Source organism: Sus scrofa, chromosome 9 (genome assembly GCF_000003025.6).
Source record: "Sus scrofa isolate TJ Tabasco breed Duroc chromosome 9, Sscrofa11.1, whole genome shotgun sequence".
NCBI lineage: Eukaryota > Metazoa > Chordata > Mammalia > Artiodactyla > Suidae > Sus > Sus scrofa.
The window spans coordinates 18,508,691-18,531,861 of NC_010451.4; the positions used below are offsets into that span (position 1 = coordinate 18,508,691).

General features: G+C 35.3%; 1 protein-coding gene across 7 annotated transcripts in view; it reads right to left on the bottom strand.

Moving 5' to 3' along the window:
* Positions 1–23,171, bottom strand: part of DLG2 (discs large MAGUK scaffold protein 2) — a 1,971,427-nt gene that overhangs the window by 932,700 nt on the left and 1,015,556 nt on the right. For 2 of the 7 annotated variants that reach the window (XM_021102307.1, XM_021102306.1), the window contains exon 7: positions 12,963–13,004. The exons of the other annotated variants lie outside the window; for them this stretch is intronic. In XM_021102307.1, the coding sequence (XP_020957966.1) occupies positions 12,963–13,004 (42 nt within the window). The remainder of the gene's footprint in view (positions 1–12,962; positions 13,005–23,171) is intronic. 7 annotated transcript variants of the gene reach the window in all.

The window sequence follows — 23,171 nt, forward strand, 5'->3', positions numbered from 1 at the left end:
GAGTGGAGACATCAAGTGAGCTGCTGGATATACAAGTCTAGCATTTCAAAGAAGATATTAGCATATAACTGGTATTTAAAGCCATGATCACTGGCTGAGTTAGTGAAAAACTCAAAACCAAGTCCCTGAGCATTTTAACATTTACAGTTATCTCTTTAATATATAGTTTCCTTACTGAACTGTGAATTCTGTGAAAACAAGGAACAAAGTAAAAGAACTACAAGAAAGTTCAGAGCCTATGCAACAGAAGTGATTATAATGAATTCTCACCAGATTCTAACGGTGTAGTAAAAGTAGTAAGGCTAGGAGAGAGGGGAGAACATCCCCCCCACACACACCCCAACAAAAATCAATACTACCAATGAATACAAGATAAGGTAAGGGTCAAAAGATGGTTTGAGTCAAGACAAATACAGATATCAGAAGGCTGATTTGGGTTTTATGTGGTTAAAATGCTTATCAAATCTAACATCAAGTATTTAACATGGGTCAAACATTTAACTACTTATTTAACCTTAAAAGAATTCTATGGGGTGGCTCCAGTCTACCCATAGACCCAGAGAAGTTAAGTCATTTACTGGAGGTCACTCAACTAACAGTGGTACTAGCCAAGGTCTGACTCAGAACCCCATCTCCTCACAGCAGATGGGGGCAGGTTCCTACCATCTTACCAGTCCTTTTTTCTTCAAGCAGAGACTTTAGCCCCAGTGAGCTTGCTGTGTTAGTGATCAGAAAACCCTCTTATTCTCTGTGTCCATAGCCCTTGATGTCTTTGGTGAAATATTTAGTGAAGTCTTTATGTGAAACTCACATTCTGTGTCAAAGGCGTTCAAGAGAATTAAAGAAAGGTTTTATTCATGATAGGGTTGGATCATGCCGGGAAGCAGTTTTACCCTGGGTTCTCCCAAAGGAAAGAGAATTGAGGGGGGCTGAGTTGGGGCATGGATCATGTGTCCCAGCTTCAAAATCTCATAAAAATTCTAGTAAAATAGATGACTAGCTAATTATCAGTCCTAACTGTGGAGCTGAAGATCCAGAGGAAGATGGTAATTAGAGGTACAAATTTGGGAGTATACTCATTGTGAGGATAGCTGTCCATCTAGAAGAAACAGGTATGTTCTTACTACCACCGGAACTCGAAAATGTCCCACCAGTGGGAGAGAAGTCTGTAAATACAGAATGGAACAATCACTTTGGGGATGTAAAATAGTACAGCCACTTTAGAAAAGTTTGGAAGTTTCTAAAAAATTTAAACATCTATCTACAACATGACTCAGCAATTCCACTCCAAGGCATTTACCCAAGATAAATGAAAGCCTATGTTCACTTAAAGATAGTTGCAAAAATTTCATAAAAGTTTTATCTGTAATAGCTAAAAACTAGGGGGAAAAGTCCATCTGCAGATAGATAAAGAAATTGTGTTACATTCATAGCATGAAATACTACTCAACAATAAAAAGGAATGAACTATTGATCTGGGCAAAAACATGGACACATCCCAAAATAATCAGCCTGAGTGAAATAAGCCAGCCAGAAAGAGCACATACCATATGAATCCAATATGGTTCCATTTGTATAAAATTCTAGAAGAGGTAAACAAATTTGTAGTGACAGAAAGCGTATCAGTTATTGAGTGATAATGGACAGGGTGAGAGGAGGGAAGGCTTACAAAAGAGCAGGAGGAAACTTTAGGGACTGATAGATAGATGTGTTCACCCTCTTGATTGTGATAAATCTACAGGTGGAGACGTATGTCAAACTCTAGCAAATTACACACTTCAAATACATGCAGTTTATCATGTCATCACAGCTCAATAAAATGGTTAAAACAAGACAAAAGGTTGCTTATCATCTAAATCTTGAGTGTATTTGCTTTTCTTAAAGTGGGAAGGGTTTAAAAAAGATAGAATGACTTCATAAAAGAAGTACAAAGTAATGAATAAAAGAAACTAGGACAATTTAGCCAAAATTTCTGTTTCTTTTTTTTATTCTAGCTCTACGTAACCTCTGTTCTTCTCTTTCCTCTCACCTACAGTAATTTTCCTAATGAAATTTCACACCTGACACCATTGAACATTTTAGTAACAGTGAAAGTATTTGGGGTATATGTTTCTGTTTGGGCATATGTTTCAATACAAGTGGATCAATGAAGAATTTAAGAAAACCCAATTAATTATATTTTTCTTCCCCATTTTATTTGGTTTGGTTTTTGGTATAGAAACAGACTTAACCATGGTACTTAATTTCAATTTCAGAAATTGATTTTTACTCTATTTTTTGCTGTTGCTTAGGAAACAAAGTCTTCGACGTCTATACTCTAAAACTATTAGTCTCAGCAGTCTTTGGCAGACAAACTATTCTAAGAGATCCTGGTAATACTTTGCGCTCCCTTTATTTGTCTAAATGCAAGGAAACTGGGTGGGGGGGGTGTCTTTGTGTTTTCCTGATTTGGAAAGAAAAAAAAAAAAGAAAATATTACTAAGGATCATGCCTGCCACTCTCATCCCACTTTCCATTGAGCATTTAAAAGTTCAGAGACACTATTTGAAAATACATTCAAGGGCTTAGCAGCAAATCTAAATTAGGACTCCACATCCAGGAACATTTGGGAATTTAACTGCATCATGTTGGAGAGGCTTCCCTGATGGAGAAGGGCTGCTTCAAATTCAGGTATGTGGGCCAAAATGATCAATTTGTTTCCTGTCGGCACAGCTCAAATTACATTCTTGACTCAGTAACACCAAGCTCTTTCCAGCACATCCATTAAGGGAACTTGGCTCACGCCGGGGATGTCTGTAGGACCTCATGTCTATGAGAACGACCATAACCCTCGCCAAGGGAGCCTGGAACACTGGGTTCTGAGCGGCGGGGCCTCCATTTCAGCACCTTAACTGCGTGAACAGTCTGCTGACCAACCCAATGCCAGATATTTCTGGGCATTTGAATAGGGCAAATTCAAACTCCCTCAGCTCCTTCTCAGAAGCTCCATGGACCACATTTTGAATAACTTTCTTTAGAAATGTGAATAAGTAGTTATCCACCAGAAATAAAAAATACATGGCAAGTAGTCATGTATGGAAATAATGTATTAGAATCAAATAAGCTTGACCTGGACATGTTTTCACCCTAAAAAGACAGCAATATATGGTGCATTTTTTTTTTCTAGCAATGTTCTAAGAGGCTGTTTCATATAATTAACATAATGATGATAAATAACATTTAGCAGTTATTTAATGTGTACAAGGCATCATGCTAAGTGCTACATGCCTCATCATACATAACTTTGCAAAGTCAGGAACTAACTTTACGCTTTTGGTGTAGATCTCCTAAAGGTCATTGCCTTTGGTCCTTGTTCTTTAAATACACCAAGAGCACACTCTCCCCAGGTCTCATACCTTGCTCTAGCTTCTGCCTGGAATTCTCATTCTGAGATATCCATAGGATCACTCCCTTACCTCCTTAAAGTCTTTACTACAATGAAACTTTTCAATCAAATTTTTTTGGTTGTTTTTCTCTTTTTATTTTTCAACACTGCGTTTATCAGCACCTAAGATCATTTTCACTTATTCATTTCTTCTCCCACCATCCTCATTAGAATGCAAGCTCTATGAAGGCAGGGATTTTTGTCTTTTTTAATTTGCTAGCTAGAAAGATGCCCTGTCCATTACAGGTACTTATGAAACATTTGCAAGTGGTAAGTGGAAGAGTGATGTGGCGTTAAGTAACAACCACTTGTTATCATACATTAGTTGGCTAAAACCAAAAGCAAAAATTTTTAAATAAATCCTTGTTCATAGTTTAAGGTTACCCAATGGTTATGCTAATAAGCCATGTTCGGATCATTTCCTCCAAACTTAACTTTGTAAGATGAAAGTTCACACAGTTTAATTAAGTGGGCAATACTTCTGAGTTTATTAGTAGGTCTTAGGTGCAAAAATAGTATGTGACACCCTAGGTTTTGCTTTCCTGAAACTCCCAATCTTGTTGGGAGAGAGAAAATAGAAACTGAAATAATTAGAAGACAATATATCGAATAGTTATTTGTCATTTTTCATTCATTTAGGTAACAAAAGACTACCTTCCTGTGCAAGACATTCTAGGCAAAGTCCAGGAGATATAGAAATGAATAAGATATAGGTGCCGACTGCGAGGAGTTTATAGTCTGGTAGAACAAGCCGCTTTTACTACAAGATAAAACTTGTTCAATGGATAAATCTTGATAAATGGAATAAAATGGGATAAAATTGAGTAAAAAGATAAAATGCTTTGAGAGTTCATAAGAGGGAGAAATTATAAAGACAGTATATTACGAAGTGCTAAACTGAATGTAATCAAATGCCAAACTGTATGGGTGAGATGATAAAATGCTATTGCCTATCACTCCTGCAATTGAAATACACCAGGGGTTTGGGTAAGCTTTCATGCAGAAAATAACATATGCCAAGACTCATATTTCTCTTAGTTCCCTGTGAAAGGGTAGTGAACATTAAACAGAATACAGCCCTGAATGATGTTTCCAGCTCTTCCTGAGAAGAATTTCATAACCTCAGTTTTGTTCTTCACTTCCAGGTTTTACAAACAAACCAAAAAGAATGTCGAATATTAATTTTCCAAAGGTTAAAGTTATAATTAAATTCATGCAAAATGGATGAAATACAACAAACCTCATAAATGAAAGTTGTCACATCACCTGTGAAGTATTTGCCTTCCTAAAAACGGAGACAAAGAGAATGCAATCTATATTTCAACTGTTTGTCTTATTTTTTTCAGATGGTACAATTGCTGGTAATTATTGTAGAAAACCCTAAAAACAAACAACATAATAAAAGTAAAATTTACCTGTAATGCTGTTATCTACCTCAATACTAGAAAACTGGCATATTTCCTTCTGTATATAGGTGCACAGATAGATGCAGATACAGTGATAAATGTAGCTACTGGTATGGTTACTGATTATAACTTGCATAATGATTTAGCCATTATTGTGAGAAATTGGACCACTATTCAATATGCTTCAAAGATGTGATTTCTTTTGGCTGCATGCTATTCCATCACATGGATGTGCCCGCTATTATAAACAACATTATGATAAAATAAGTATACAAAATGTTTATTTGCTTTCCTGATTATTTTCCTAGGATGAATTCCTAGAATAAGACCAAAATGGTGTAAGCGTTTATGAGCTTCTATAAAGTGTTGCCAAATTGCACTCCAAAATGTTACATGATATAAATCCTGTCCAGCAGCATCCTGGAGTGATCATCTTCTCACACTCTCATCAACTGGAGCACTGCCATATTCCTTTTTCTAATTTGATGCCCATTCATATTTGTATTTACATTGTTTTAAATACTGATTTAGAATATTTTAAAAATTATTTGAATTCATCTTAATATTTGTTAACCGTCTAGGATTTTGGTGATTTGATATTGATTTGTAAGAGCTCTTTATAGTTTACATATAACTGTCTTATTTGCGGCTTTTCAGCTGTTTATATCATCAATGCAATATTTTAAAATTCTTATGTAGTCCAATATTTATTTTTTATTTGTAAATTCATCTATTGCGTTTATGATTAGAAAGTCCTTCTCATACCTCAGAATAATTAAATATGGACTTTTCATGGTTTTATTTTTATATTAGCCTATCAATAACATATGTAATCATCTTGGTGTTTGATGATAAAAATAACTGATCTTGTTTATTGAGTGAAGAATATTTGCTAAACAATATACTAAATGTTATGAATTATCTCCTATTTAATGCCCATAACCACCTTAAGACTACTACTTATATTACAGTCCCTGTTTTATATGTGAGAAAACTGAAGTTCAGAGAGAAAGATTTGCTTAACCAAGGTTACACAGCTAGTAAGTGAAGTAGCTGATGTTTGAACTCTGGCAGTCCATGGAGTCTGTTCTTTTAACTACTCTTTATTACGGAATGACTCTAACTTTAATTCTCAGCAAATTATCAATTTTCTGAATGCCAAGCTTTGAATAACCTGTCTATTGTTCTTTGATTTGTATTCATTCCTTCACCATATATGATATTACTGTTTATAGTAAGCTCTATTTCATAGTTAGCTATTCTAAGGAATTGGTCTACAGCTAGTTCCTATGTCAGCACTGCACCATTTTTAATTGTTGCAGCTTTGTAATGCTTATTAAGGTATTTATGCAGTAGGACAAACAGTCCATTCACTATTCTACCTTTTGACGAATAACATTACCATCCATTTGTTAGTTTAAGCAAATGTAGAATAATTCTTTCAGGTTTAAATACTCCATCATTTGGTCTATGACGAATTGTATTAAATACTGGAAATTCTTAATACTGTTTTCCTTTTTTTTTTTTTTTTTTTTTTTTTTTAGGGCCACACTTGTGGCATTTGGAAGTTCCCAGGCTAGGGGTCAAATTGGAGACTACACCACAGCCACAGCAACACTGGATCCAAGCCACGTCTGTGACATACACTGCAGCTCATGGCAATGCTGGATCATTAACCCACTGAACAAGGCCAGGGATGGAACCCGCAATCCAAGTCACATTCCATTCTCCTGGATACTAGTTGGGTTCATAACCCACTGAGCCACAATGGTAACGCCTTTTAATACTGTTTTCAATTTCACATTTCATATGCTGTAATATGGGTTAACTTATCATGTATTCAAATATCCTTTGGCATTACTCAGTAAAATGTTATGGTTTTCTTCATCTATATCCTGCATAGATAATACTAGAGTTATTCTTATGTATGTTATACTTTTTGCTGCTACTCTATGTGGAATATTTATTAAAATGTATTTTCTCTTTATTGAAGTAATTAGGGAAGTGATCAATGTTTTAAAACTTGTCTTATTCCAGGCCTGTCTCAAGTTTTTGGTGCTCAGAAGTTTCATATAATGTTAAAGCATAACAGTGATGACAATTTTCTTTCTTTTCCCCCAACTTTAATGGGGATTCTTTTAATCTCTCAACATTAAGTATGAGAGATAGTGCTAATCTGGGATAGTTATTATTTACTATGTTAAATATTATGGCTTTTATTTTTAGTTTTCTAAGAACTTTCATTAGAAATGAGTTCTGAATTTTATCAAATGCCTTTAACATATATTGGAATGATGTTTTAATTTATTTGATCTTTAAATGTTATGATTTATGGTAATATAGTTCTTTTTTTTTTTTTTTTTTTTTTCTTTCTTTTTTGGCTGCCCTGTGGCATGTGGCGTTCCCAGGCCAGGGATCAGATCTGAGCTGCAGTCGCAACCGAAGCCACAGTTACAGCAATGCCAAATCCTTAACCTAATGTGCCAGGCTAGGGATAAAACCTGCATCCCAGCGGTCCCAAGACTCCATGAATCCTATTGCACCACAGCAGGAACACCTATATTTCTAGTTAAACCATCTTTGCCTTCCAGGGATTTAATCCTATTTATTCTTCATAGATGATTCTTCAACTGATATTAAGTTTCGCTGGACACATTTTATTTAGGATATATTCATTCTTAATTAATGAGGATAGGTTATGGTATTGCTTTTATGCTTGTCTGTTTTGATATCCAGATAATATTTAATTCATAAAGTGAACAATAAATGAACAAATGACCAATACCCTTGAAGGATGTGCCAAGGAAATCTTTCCAAGAATGAAGACTTAATATTTATACTAAACATAGAATTAGTTCATGTATTATATTGGATCCCTTGGAGATGCCTTACACTTTAGTTTATTCCATTAGGAAAAAAATATCATTATATTCACTTGAAAATACATCCATGAATTATGCCTTCTAAATGTCATTTACAATGAACATTAACAAATGAGTTTGGACCAGTTATTTATCAAACATGCATAAAATATAAGTTCCACAATAGCATAATTAATTTACTCATTTATTCAAGAAGTTTTGTAGTATATGCATTATATGTCAGCCACTTCTCTAGTGTTGATGGTACTGTGAGGAATAAGATAGGGAGGTTCTTGCCTTTGTAAAGCTATTCTTCAATTTGTCCAAATGCATATATTGTTTTTAAAGGTAGAAATTATTTTATTCTATTCCCCTATAAGATACTCAATGGAAAATTTTTCAGGAAGTAGCTTCCACACATGTGTAGTATTTTGTTATCAGTCTGACCTAAAGGCAGAGAAGTAGATAGGATAACACCTGGAAATTTCTTCAGCTCTAAATCTGCAAGCGTTCAAACTCTCTCAAGTCACTAAAACTGCATTGTCAGGGAATACGAAAAATAGCAAAATTATAAAAATACTGACTTTTATTCCTTAAAGGGTGGGAGTTATAACTATTACATGTTAAGCATATTCTCTTCCAGGTCCTACACCGTGGATTATACACACACTCATTTTAGCATCCTGAAAGCATTGCAAGGGAAGTATTATTATTGACGCTTTAGGTCTGAGAAAATGGAGATTCAAAATTTAAAACAAACTGGCCAATGTCACACATGTAGCAAGTAAAGGATCTAGAACTCAAATCCAGGGCAGTCTGTCTTCATGACTCTTTTCTCTGCGTTTCCCACATGTATGTCTCATAACTATATTAACTGCAAGAGTATTACATCAAGAATAAGTGCTTCTAAAATTTTTAAGTTGTGTTTTCTGATAATTTTAAATAAATGACTAAAATGGGAAAAAGTTAATTGACCTGTCAATCAATCATAAAGAGGTAACAGTCCAAAAATGATAAATTGATCCAGTATAATAGGCTCAATATTGTCATGATTTCATTGAAGCCTTGATAAAAGAATAAGCCTTGAATAAGAATTCAGAAGTAATTTAAAGAATAAAGAGGTTAAGGTTAAAAGTTAACTGACAGAACTTTACCACAACTCTATTAAATCAATCCATCCTTTTTTCTTTTTGAAATAGAGAAGCGTACTGGATTATAACTTTTCTCTGATTCATGAAGCAGTGAGTTCTGGGAGAGAAGCAATCACATGTTATGTATTGTTGGGTTTCTAGCATCTGGCACATAATAGCCATTCAGTAAGTGCTTGGGTAAATGAAAGAATGAGCAAGTCTCTGTAGCCATAGAGAAATCAGTGTAAATGCTAGAAAGATACCATAAAGACAGTCAGCAGATCCAGTTCCTTGACCTGATTCTACTACTAATTGTTACCAATGTTGAATGAAGTTTTAACTTCTTCTTCTTTTTTTTTTTTTTTTTTTGCCTTTTTCTAGGGCCGCTCCTGCGGCATATGGAGGTTCCCAGGCTAGGGGCTGAATCAGAGCTGTAGCCGCCGGCCTACACCACAGCCACAGCAACGAGGGATCTGAGCCACTTCTGCAACCTACACCACAGATCAGGGCAACGCTGGATCCTTAACCCACTGAGCAAGGCCAGGGATCGAACCCGCAATCTCATGGTTCCTAGTCAGATTCATTAACCACTGCGCCACGACGGGAACTCCTGAAGTTTTAACTTCTTTTGGCCTCAGCTTCTTCATCAATAAAATGAAAAGGCAGCATTAAATGATTCCACAGGTCTTTATTAATTCTAAAATTCTATTATCTCCAATTAATAATATCAGCATATTACTACAAAGACTTCTTACCTATCAAAGAGGAGAAACCCCCATTTATCAAAATAACTCTCAGACAATCAGGTACTTAGAGCACAAATTAAACCACTTACAGGCTTCCTAGCGGTGATTGCAAGAGAACCTATATCACTTTTTTTCCTTAGATATTCTCTGTAATAACTACAAAATAATGTCTTTAAAACTTTTTTCATGATTATTTAATAATGAAAATATAAAATATAAGAGCCAAAATAATTGATAGATGCAGTGACAACAGTGCTTTTAAACATGCATATAAATCTAATTTTCTAGAAAGCAGAAACAGTATCCAGCCTTTCTAATGTACTACTTGTCCAACCACTGAGAAATGACCCATTATTAACAAGCTAATATAGTCATCTTTCTTGCATAAGGCTATAAAGTCATGATTAATCACTTTTCCACACTTAGGGCAACATATTTATTCATGTTTAGAGGGATGTCACTTTGGTTCCACAGAAATAAGAAAATAATTATGAATGGCTTAACTATGTAATATTTTTTACTTTTTCTTTTCTTTAATGGCAAACTGGAAATGACTACATCATCATCCACTAGGGATTAGAAAAGCAAAAATTCAATGAAGTGTCTTTACTTTGACTTCAGTTGAGCAGAACTGTTAGTGGCCTGCTTAAAAACTGGCCCTTATATTTTTAGGAACAGTCACAGAATCTTAAAAGAGTTCAGCAGACCCACCAGGAAAAAAAAAATCACACACCTGATCTTATTGGTCCAAGGAAAGAATATTGTACCAAATCCCAGCAATATAAGGACGAACTGTGGGAACTGTCAGGTGCATAAATAAGGCTAGGTATTTATTACATAATGGCACAGTTTACTTCCATTGGTTACAAATCAAACTTCAAAGAAGTGGAATGTCAGAAGCAGAAGAGACCAGAGATCTATGAGTCCACCCACTTGCCTTAGAGATGAAAAATCTAGGTCTCTGAAAGGTTCAGATCTCGTCCAAGATCACACACAGAAGCCAAGTCAGATCCCCAGCTTTGCTCTCTACTTTCTAGTGCAACTTTCTTTTCTCTATTACCCCTCAGTTTCTGTCCTTGGACAGAATCATATTTATTACACTATTCCTCACTGGAAGCATCCTCTTAGAACATGACTGCTCTGAATAAGGATCACTCAGAAATAAGGGGTCAGGGTATGGTCCATTCTCCTCAGAATTTCAAAGAAGTTTGTAGAGAAGGAGGATGGAAAAAAGAGAAACAGGTGATAACCAAGAGTTTGGGCTAAACTTATTCTAAATGAAATTAAAAATAAAAAGGTATGGATTACAGGGGAAAATAACTACCAATCAGTGCTATGTCAAGAAATGTCTTATTCCAAAATAGATGAATGGATAAAGAAATTATACATACACAGTGGAATGTTATTCAGCCATTAAAAATGAAATTTTGCCATTTGCAACAAAAGGGATGAATCTTAATCTAGAGGATATTATTCTAAGTGAAATAAGTTCAGACTGAAAAAGACAAATGCTGTATTATCTCACTTATCTGTGGAATCTAAAAAAAACAGAACACACAAACAAAATAAAATGAAAAAATGAAAGCAGACTCATAGATAGATATAGACTACAAATGGGTGGTTGCCATAGGGGAAGGGGTGGAGGGATGGGGAAAATAGGAGAAGGGGATTAAGAAGTACTAATCTTCAGTTATAAAATAAATAAGCCAAGGGTATGTAATATAGAGCATGTCAATATAGTCAATAGCATTTTAATAACTTTGTATGGGGACAAATGGTTTCTAGACTAATCACAGTGATAATTTCATAATGTATACAAATGTCAAATCACTATGTAGTACACCTGACACTAACATAATATTGTACATGAACTTTGTTTCAATTAAAAAATCAGGATGATTATAGAAAAGGTATTCAGTGTCACAAGAGTGACTAACAATAAACAGATCTCACTTGTAGGCCCTCATAGATTTATGATCACTGCCCAAATTCACAGAACATTCCAGGTGGAATTTTGTTGGCTGTTGGAATGCCCCATATGTAGAATACTATAGTCAAGTTAATCCAAAGAGGACACCACCACACATTTGATCCATTCTCATTACCATGGCCCCACAGCAGGCTATGCTGCCTGCTTTGGTAACTCAGAGTTCTTTTGTACAACGGACTGTGATTACTTCATAAAGGTCAATTCTCCCAAATCCCTGGAAACCGTGGCACGCCAACCCACCAAGATCACAGAAGCAATTAAAAGTGCTTAACTGGGAAAGTTGCCAGGACCAGATGGCTCCTGCCAGTGGGTTTTTGTTTTTGTTTTAAACTGCTCAACACTAGGGAAACAGCATTTATTTGCTTCATATCTATTTTCCAGCCTTCTTTTTTTTTTCCATATTTGTAAAATAATGCACTCATCATAGGGATTCTCATTACATGGATATTAGCATTTGGGTCATAACAGACAATACAGAGACTCACCCCTCCCCCCCCATGACCATTATGGCTCAAATCAGCTCAAAGTTTGCCTTATATACTTTAACAGTAGATATATATGTGAAATCCTCCTTCTTCTGTAAAGTAAAGGGTTCTTCAAGAGCTTTTAGAATCAGACTAGAATAATCCACATATTAGGAAAGGGGTCAGAAGACTTAAACAAAATAATCATTCTGTGCTACAGAATTACTCTGTACCCTTAATTTTTGTAGCTTACGATTACCAAACACCGCCATTTATTTACACTGTCCCTGACATGAATATCTATATCGAATAGACTTATTACATTGAGACAAGAATTCTGTTTAGTAACTTGTATAAATTGTACCAACATAAGATGGCCATGGATCAAATCCTGGCTCTAATATTTTTTTTTCAATAAATTGACCTTGGGAAAACCGTGATCTCATCGGATCTTTAGAGACTATTATGATCTATAATTAAAACAGATGAGAGTTCCCACTTTGGCTCAGCAGTAACTAACCCAGCTAGTATCCATGAGGACATGGGTTTGACCCCTGGCCTTACTCAGTGGCTTAAGGATCTGGCATTGCTGTGAGTTATGGTGTAGGTAACAGATGTGGCTCAGATCCTGCATTGCTATGGCTGTGGTGTAGGCGGGCAGCTACAGCTTTGATTCAACCCCTAGTTTGGGAACTTCCATATGCAGTGGGTGCTGCCCTAAAAAGACCAAAAAAAAAAAAAAAAAGTATGATATTTGCACATTGACTTAAAGTACAAAAAAAAAAAAAAAAAAGGTTGAGAAAAAGACCCAAATATACATATTGAATTTAGTGTATGATAATGTGACATCTAAAATCAGTGCCAAAAACAATGACTTTTAAAATAAATGATATTGAAACAACTGGATAGTTACTCGGAAAAAGATAAAATTAGATCTGTACCTCACACCGTATATTAGAATAAACTCCAAAGGGATCAGAAAGCTGGATGTAAAAAATAAAAAAAGAAAAAGAAGAAAAACATGATTAATTCATTAAAACATAAGAGAGGAGAAAGCTTTTGTAACTATGACTCAAAATCCATGAGCAATATTATATATATATTACATATTATTACAGTCATACATATAAGTTTTTCAAAATATCATTAACAAACTGTAAAAATATACTTGCAACTTAGATCACAGGCACAAAGATCTCTTTAACATATAAAGAGACTAGAAATCTGGAAGAAAAATAGCAAAGGCCCAAGGGAACAATGGGAGAAAGACATGAACAGACCTCACTGAAAAAGAAAGACAAAAGGATCTCAAACATATGAAAAGATCCTTACTATCACTTAAAAGAGAAATATAATTCCTTTAAGATACTCTTTGATACCATTTGATTTGCAAAAATCCCAAAGTTTGATAACAACTTAGTTGACCAGAAGCAGCAAGTATTCTCCTATCTTATAGTTAGAGGAAGAAAGTATTACAACCTCTATGACAGTGCATTTGACAACACCTGACAAAATTACATATGATTTCCTTCCAACCCAGAAACCTCATTTCTATGAATCTAATCTGCAATCATCCCTCTATAAATACCAAAGAGCATATTCGCAAGGTTATGTTGTAACAACACTGTACGTAACAGAAAAGGACTGGAGAATTTCAAATATCCAATCAAGAGGGAATTTGTTGAATAAGTCATGGTTATCCACCCAAAGGGTGCTATGTAGTTATAAAAAGAAATGAAGATCTCTACAGATTATTATGGAACAATTTTAAATATATTTAATAAGTGAAATAGCAAGAAAGATGTGTGTTTTTCTCATTAGAAAGGAAGAAATACACACTTACACATACGTACTTCATTACTTTTGTGGTAAGAAATACCACATGGTAAACAAAAAAATAATAATAATTGGTAACAATGTAAGCTCACCAGTGAAAATCATTTTGCCCAGGATAGACTCTTTTATTTTTCAACTTACTTTATTATATATGTTATTTTAATATACAGAGGCTTTTATATATTCATAAAATTTTCCAAAGAATTGCTTTAGTGTATAAATATTTTACTTGTCCTCATATGACAAAATTAGGTTTCAGTCAATAACTAATCATTTCAAAAATTAAGAATTTTAATTATTTTAAGTAATTCATTTCCTTCTCAAAAGTATCCTGCTTGGACAGCAAATTATATATGACTACACTTACAGGGGGTTGGGAGAAATGGAAAAAAAATGGAAGCAATATCTCTCTGTTATATCTTTTAACACAGTTTTACTTTTTTTTTATCTTTACATTTTTTTAGGGCTACACTCATGGCATATGGAAATTCCCAGGCTAGTGGCTGAATCGGAGCTATAGCTGCCTGCCTGTGCCACAGTCACAGCAGCATAGGATGCAAGCTGTGTCTGTGACCCCCACCACAGCACATGGCGATGCTGGATCCTTAACCCACTGAGCGGGGCCAGGGATCAAACTCACATCCTCATGGATACTAGTCAGGTTCATAACCCACTGAGCTACAACAGGAACTCCCAGGTTTTACTTTTGAATCATACAAATATATGCAATAAATAAAATTTAAAAGAAACAAAACAATAAACTCTAACACTGCAAACAAATTGAAACAACCTGTGTTTCAGATTACTAAATTAATCCCAAGAGAAAATAATAATTTCAAGTGACTTTTGAATACAGCTCATCTTATTCTGAGTGCATTCCAAGGAAAAAATTAAACCACAAAGACCTACATTTTATTCAATAATTTTATTGTTTATTTGTATTATTAGTGTTGTAATTTTGAAACTTTTTGGTGTAAAATGTAGAATAAAGCAAATAAGTAAAAATATTATTAAGAAAAATTCAGTGCAAGAGAAATTTTACAAATGTAAAGTCAAGGAATTTTAAGGAAACACTAGGCAATGTTAGAGTTGAATTGGAACTATCATTATCTACCCATTACATTAAAAAAAAATATATATATATATATTCCCTATCTGTTCACTAAAAGAGCCTAAGAAAAAACACCTCAGTAATTAGGAACATAACTAGCATCAAGACCTTCATTTCTAGTTATCATTTTCTACTAAAAGGTGCCAGAGTTCTTTGGAGACATTATTAAATTTTATTGGGGACAGGAAAATTCCCAGAACATGACAGATAACTTGGAGTTCTTCTTGACCGAATTTGGTAAAATTTTGGACAGCAAAAAGAATGTTGGTATTTTTTTTAAAAAATTGAAAGAAAACATTTTCCATCCCTACAATTGATCTTTATAACTCCTTATTCTAAAAGAAATGTATTAAGGTATCCTGGATTCACCCAAGTAACATCTTAAGACAATGAAGGAAACATCTGTACAGAAAAATGTCGTGTGACAGAAATAAAAGAATCAGAATTAGAGCAAGTGAGACACAGAGAGCAAATGTGGCAAAATGCCAACAATTGATAAATAAGGTGAAGTCATATAATGGTGTTTGTTTACTGTTCTTTCAACTTTTCTCTGGGTTTTTAATTATTCAAAATTAAAGTTGGGGGGAAAGCTCAGCATTATGGAAAAAAAAATGATATGTTTAGATTAAAACATACAAAAGATGGGAGGTCCAAATGTAATTCATGAACCATGATTGGATCCCAGTTTGGGAAGAAAATTACTATAAGCAACTCAAGAGGACAGTCAGAGAATTTGAATATGAGCTGGATATTAAATACTATTAGGAAATAATTGTTAATTGTCTTTCATGTGGTAACGCTATTATGGTTATGCAGGAGATGAATATTGAAGTTATTATGTCTGCAAGTTATTTTCAAATGATTCTGTGAAAAATAAATTTAGCTATTGGCATAGAATAGGGAAGATAAATTAATAGATTGATAACTTCATAAATAGAAAGATAGATAAAACATGTGGCCTATTGCTAGCAATCGTTGAATCCACAAATTATGGGTGTTCATTATATTATTCTTTCAACATAGCACTTTTTAAATTTGTCTGATAAAATGCCAACAAAATAAATATTAAAGAAAATATTTATTTGGGGGTTGTAACAGCCTTACATATAAATAAAATAAAGGGTACAATTCATAGTGTTGCCATCTTAACATGCAGCTTCTGAATAAATGGTTATTACTCTCTTGCTCTACTATTCTACATTTTAAAACACAGAATGCAATTAACATATGGAGGAAATCAGGGATGCCTTACTGGGATGAGTGGACAACTTTGTGCTTAGTGAACATGTGAGTAAGAAGGTTGAACTACTATAAAATGGTCCCTTGACTTCCATGTATGTTAATTGGATCTTGTTGGCTAGTTCTGTATTTCCCAAAGGAAGAGAGGAATGTTGATTTTCCAACTCTCTGTTCTTGCCCTTCCATTTAAACTCAGCCAAGTAAAGAATAACAATAATCCTCCCTGTGTCTGTCCCCTCCACACACCAAACTTCCCATGCACATACCTATAATCCACTAATTTAATGAACCGATTGAAGACTCCAATTATCATATTCTTATAACTTTGCCTTCAGCTCCTTACTTCTACTGGAGCCAGAAGTGCTGTTAGTGTTTAAAATGAGTACCTTTTTAACACTTTCGATTTTGCCCATCACTGAGTTCTTGTCCTGGAATTAGATCAAGACATGTTTTAGCAATTTAGCTCTTTTTTAAAAAGTGCTGTGTTTCCCAAACTTATGTATAAAAATTGTTACCAATAGGTGCAAAAATATTTAGAATAACTTAAAGTTTTGTATATTAGATCAAGTTCTGGGTTATCCTTTGTTATTTCATTTTACTTTAAAATTTTAATCCCTTCCATTGCACCTTCCCGAACTATTCTATTTTGCTCTAGAGAGAAAGAGAAACATTAATTCATAGACTAATTCAAAGATGTAAGGAACTATTAAGACATTTGAATCAAGGAGTAAATTCCTAATTCACCTTCAAGTGCCAGCTGATATGACATTTTCCTTGTGAGTCTTCCCAAACACATAGGTGGGGACCAAACCAATCTATACTATAGTAATTAGCACATCACAAGGACAGGCAAGGAGTCATTAAATATTTCTTGAATGAATAATGTTTCCATCCCTATAATATTTATCATACTGAGTATAACTATTTCGACATATCGGTCTCCCTTCAATGGATCTAACACTGAATGTTTTTGTTTTGGTAGAGTGAAATGATGAAAAATAGTCTTGGGAAATTAATCTGGCACGAGTTTCCATGGGGAGGGGTAAATTTGAGGACGAACACTTTGAAGGAATAAAGAAGACTGGCTGTAAATCATTTGTATGTAAAGTCATAGAAATTCCTTTAGACCTAGGATTGAATTTAAGATCAGGGACAATCCATTCCTATCCTTAAAACATTAGGCTAATGGCACAGCAAAGCTCAGTGACTTACTTGTATGGCCTTGGGATTAAAGTTAAAATTTAGGAACTCATTTAAACCTTTACAGCCTTAGCAAAAAAGTAAGATATTTCATGAGCACTATTTCAGTGGCAACAAATCTTTGTAGTAGAGATTTGCATTGCCTGATTGTGGCAATTGCTTTATTTTCATTCTGTATATCGTAGTGAATCAACATTACCATCATTAAATATTTATCCAGCACTTCTGCTAAGTTGCTGTGGCAAAATGATTTTTTAACATCTCTTCCTACCTAATTATAGACAAAATAGAGAATATGAATATAAAAAGGCATAAGCACACAACAAATAACATTCATATTGAAATATTTACAGCTTTATTGAAACAGTCACATGGGCAGAGCTGTATGAAAAGACATGAAGTATATAGAAAATATGGTCTAGTGAAAAAAAACGAAATGAAATATAAAAAAGCACATGTTTTGGCAAACATAGTTGAACCCAAATACATAAAGATAAGAGTGAAATGGAAATACTGGAAAGTGAGGTGCCTGGGGATTAGTGAGGGCAAATCAAGGAGGATTTCAAAGAAGAAGTGAATATTCATTTAAATAGATTTCATTTGCTCTTTTAGTCACCAAAGTGTTCACAAGACTCTTTTCTGTGTCAACCACGTTAGGTACAAAAGATCAGAACTAAATAAGCCATTGTTCCTGTGGTCTAGGAGTTCACAGTCTAATAGGGAAGAAAGACATATAAAAAATGATTGCCATTCAGTGAAGTAAATTCTCGAGGAGGAATTTGGAGTTAGGAAAGACTCAAGAAATTGAGATTTGAGGCTAAGTAAAAGTTTGCCAGGCACAAAAGCAAAGAACAGCATTCTAGCCAGGGGAGTGGTTTGTGCAAATGGGAAGGACCGTAGCCCTGTGCAGAGGCAAATACATGCACAAGTCAATCCCTGCAGACGAAATAGTAAAAGAATTTCAGGATAGATTACATGTGTGCAAAGGAATGATGGAAAAGTCATATGAGCAACTTGGCAGAGGTCAGATTGGAAAGGACATTTTATGGAACACTGATGATTCTGGACTTTATTCTGTAGGTAATGGTTAAGTAACTAAAGATTCTAAGAAGGGACAATCAGAAAAACAATTCAGAATCCATTAACATATGCAGTGTTAGGACAAGGATGCAACATTCTTAGCACCTTCCATTTTTGTGCTTCTGGCTAGGTTTAAGTGTCAGATACTCAGTTCAGCGGCACTCAGAAAAATAGGTGTTGACAAGATATTTGGGGGATATTCAATCAAGGTCAGGCTGTGGGAATATGACTGGACCAGCAACTGAAAAAAAAAGAATATATTTTCTGGATACATTCCCATTAATATTTAATCCTCAAATTCCTACTAACTTCAGAGATCATGCTTGGATTTTATCCCAAATTAAAATATTTGTCATTAGAAATGTTCAATCAAATATCACAAATCCTCATTCCTCACTCAAAGTTAGAACATGTGAAGTACCTCAAGCAAACCAGATGTACTAGACCTAGGGGGACCATACTGGTAAGGCTGGGAGGACCTAAGCATTTATGTAGTCTAATCTCTTTACTTCACATATAGGGAGACAGATATCCAGGTCTGTCATACAGTTTTTCTAAAGTTCCTACAACTAGTTTCTGACAGAGCTAGAGCTTTAAGTTTTATCATAGATCTCCCAGTCCAGTGCTTGTTCTGAAACACTGGACCACCTCTCTTCAATGAAGAGGATTGCTCTTTAAGGTCATGGCTCTGGTGAGTTTTCATCCATCATGATAGCATTACAGTGCCCTCATTTTGAGACTACTAAAGTCTGACTCACTTGCAAATAGTATAAGTAAGTCTAACAGCATTTCTACATTTTGATATAGAAAAGATGGTTCCATGAAAGGCAGCTTCCTGAAGGAAAGTGTACAGTTGTCCCTTTCAAAAAATGTCAGTCCTAGGGAAGGCAGATCATCCTAAAGGAGACCGAATATAAGCTCTGAACAGCCTACCTGATAGTCATTCACAGAAACTGCACAATAAATAGGCAAGATATAGAGAAATGATATATTATTCTCACCAGATAAATGTCAAATGAGCAGAGAAAAGTAAAGATTAGCTCTATTAGAAGTAGTCTAAAGTCATTTTCTCCAGGGCTAATTGAAAAAAAAAAAAAAAACTAGCATATCCAGTGAGGCATGCTTTTGATGATACTTTGCAAAACACACTGAAAAGTAAGATCTTGCCTTGTCTCCTTTACCTTCTGCATAAATGGCACTAAATTCTTTAAATCAGAAAGAAAGAAGGAATCTGTTGATACCTAGAAACACAGATTTACGTCGTTTTCTAACTTGGTTGCTCTTCCAAACATTCCCAATTTTTATACATTAGGAGCAATTATTTTTTCAAAGTTTGATTAAATTGTTGATCTTTACATCTAGGTATAGCTCATTCAGCTGATCCACTATGGATTAGCTAGAGACGTTCAGCTGTATCTTTGAGAGAAGTTGTAAAAGCTTCCTCACATTACTGACATCCTACGGCAACAGGCAATGCACATACTTCTGTGCCATAGATAACTTCCAATTGGATTAAGATTCTCAACAACTCCCCTTCCATTCTTTAGTATTCATCTTAATATCACCTTTCTTAAAACCCTATTTCTGATCTTCTACCTCAAGCAGGATCCTTCTTGCTCTGACTCCCCATAGACTCTGTCACAGTTGTCTTACAGCCCTTTCCTCACTGAAAGGAGTACCAGCATGCAGTAGAAAGGGATCAATGTATGTGAATTGCTACATTGTTGCAGTCAACATGCAGCCCAGCTTAAAGATGCACCCAACACACAGAAGGTGTTCATTAAAAATGCTTGCATGCTATTAAAGATATGCTTAATCCTCACAACAATGCATTGATGATGGTATTAATATTATTTATTTTACTCCCTCTCTGTGTCCCATACTGTACTGGGACACTACACTCCTTTTATCCTGGGAGTTAGAACTTTCATCCTATAGACAAGCTAACAGGCTCAGAGGAATCAAGTAACTTGTTTGCGTTCAGACATCCAATAGGCAGCAGATTCTAAGTACAAACCTGGGTCTTCCACTAACTGCTGCTGTTGCTGCCACTAGTACCAGGAGCAGCATAACTTTCCTTTGTTAAATCATCTAAGTCCAACTTCTAAATCATAATCTTCTTGGGGGGGTGGGATCATGACATTTATATTTGTTGAATTCAAGTGAATATACTGGAATCGAAAGGAGGTCACACGAGCCTTTCCCCTATTGAAAAATGCATTAGCCTAAATCTTTCTACCACCTTTGTGCTAGGTTACAAAACCCAAATAAGTTAAAAGAAATTTAACAGAAATAAAGTTAAAAATAATCCAGCAGCCAAGTCTTTGATTATAGTTTAACCTTCATTTCTGATGACAAATGAAAAAAAATGACATTTGCTTTAACCATGAAATGTGTTAGATCTGACCAAAAAATAGAAGTATGAGCCCATAGGGCATGATGAACTATAACAAGTTGTAACCAATAGGTTATTTTTTCCTTGGCTGGCATGCCTGGCTTCTCTCCAGTACAAGACATGTTGACATCATCTCCTGTCTCCTCTCCCTCCCAAACCATCTTGTGAAAGCATATCTCATTTAAAAAAATGATTTGTAGCACAAGTTTTTTTTTTCACATTACATCGAAATGTAATGTGCTAAAATGTTTCCACTTGTCTTCCATAAGATATCAAGAAGAGGTTGTGAAGAAATATTAATATTTTTTCTCAGTCAAATGGAGATGGTTTGGCAGGGGCAGGGAACTTCTTTTAGCCCTGGAAGCCCTCTTCTCCATGGGAACTGCTCATAAGATGCTTTGTATTTAAGGGAAGTTATGAGGTCTCAGGGCTATTTTCTGGCCCTTGCTTGAATCTCACTTTTTGCCAATGGGTGGGCAGGAGTCAGGTCCTAAAGGCTCATGAAAGACAACTTTTTTGAGTGAACTAGTTATCAAAATGGGAAATCAGCCATGGGAGTATTTACACCTTGGACATCAGCAAATGCTACAAATCAGAGCCTTTTATCAAGAGCATGTTTATAACCAATTATTGCAATTAATGCTGGTTATAAGGATTTCTACTACAAACAACCAGCATGAAATTATCATGAAACAGAAAGGCGTGGGGGCCCCGTAATAGGGCCTTGCAAGCTATCCTGTGCCTAAAGGGCAAGGACTGAAACCCAGCTCACGCTCAGGGCCCCAAACCGTGTGCTTTGGTGTGGTACAGTGATCTCAGAGGAGGACATGTTTTCTAGCAAAAAAGCTTCATAACGAGCTAGCAGTGTCTGTTTCAATTAGATTACACATGTTCCTTACCGATATTCCACAAGTCATTTCCAGTGTTACCACTGCAGACTCCATCAGTCACGGCCTTCTTTCTGTGCCCTTCAAATTACAAGGGCAAAAATTATCAACTGGTTAATGTTACCTAAACTCTGAGAACAGCTCTTTCTTATTTTATAGATGAGTATCCTGCTATAGAGCAGTTCTGAGAGGTCCAAAAACTTGTCCAAAATTGCATAACTAGAAAAGAACAGGAGTTCAAACCCCCATATATCTGACTCTAAGAGCTCCCCAAATGAACTATGCTGACTCTAAGAGCTCCTCAAATGAACTATATAGCATAGTCGGAAATTATTTTTCTAGAAGACAGGATCTTGGGACAGTTTTAAAAGCGATAATATAAGTACTCAAAATTCATTTCCTTTTTTAAAAAAAAATTCATATTTTTTCTCTTTTAATCTTCATCATAATATAGTTAGTATCTGTGTTGAAATTCTTATCATCACCCCCATTTTATGGACAAGAAAACCCCAAATCAGAGAAATTAAAGAGTTGAGAATTGTCCATAAACACAGAAAAGTCTTAGATTTGATCATACTGAACACCAGTAACAGGTAACAGGTGAAAAGAGTTTTAGGTTACACACATTACCATACTAAAGAAAAACAAAGTAAAAGTGTGCTATGTGATTTCTGATGTGAGGCCATGAAAAGGCTACCGCTTCTTCCCAATTCCCTCCCTCAGGGTGCTGGCCTTCGTAACTCCTCCTTTATGTTGTGAGTCCAGGCCACATGGACAGGCCACATAGAGATGTCCCAGACTACTGTCATAGTTCTGAAGTCACAGCCAGCCAGCATTTACTCCCAAACATTTGAGGGAATGGTTCCAGTCACCCGGAGTCCCCATGCTGAGGCTCCAGACATCTGGACCACAGACATGTCATCCTTGCTGTGTCCGAGCTGAGTTCCTGGCCACAGAAATCATGACATAAAAACCATGAGTAGCACTGTTTCAAGTCACTAAGATTTCAGGAAATTTCTTCGGCAGGGTAGACCATGAATGCAGTCATCGCTGGGTGGAGAACAGGAAATACTAGCAGACAGACCCTAGAACCATGCCTGGAACACTGTAGGTATTCACATTTTCCAACTGAACAAAAAAAGAAGCTCAACATAAAATTAATGTAGGCTAGAAGCCTTCCTGAGTGTCAGGAAGATCATAACTTATCGTGACCAATGTATTTTTTCTGTTCTTTTCTTGTAAATGATGAAAACTCCCCCACAAAACCATTGAGAATAATCCTCCTCAGACGATAAATCTCTGCAAATAACTCAAAGTAAAGTACCGTAAAATCTCTGAGGATTAGAGTGCAAACACATAAGGCTGTTTTGTTTTGTTTGTTTTATTTCACATGAAAGCCTAT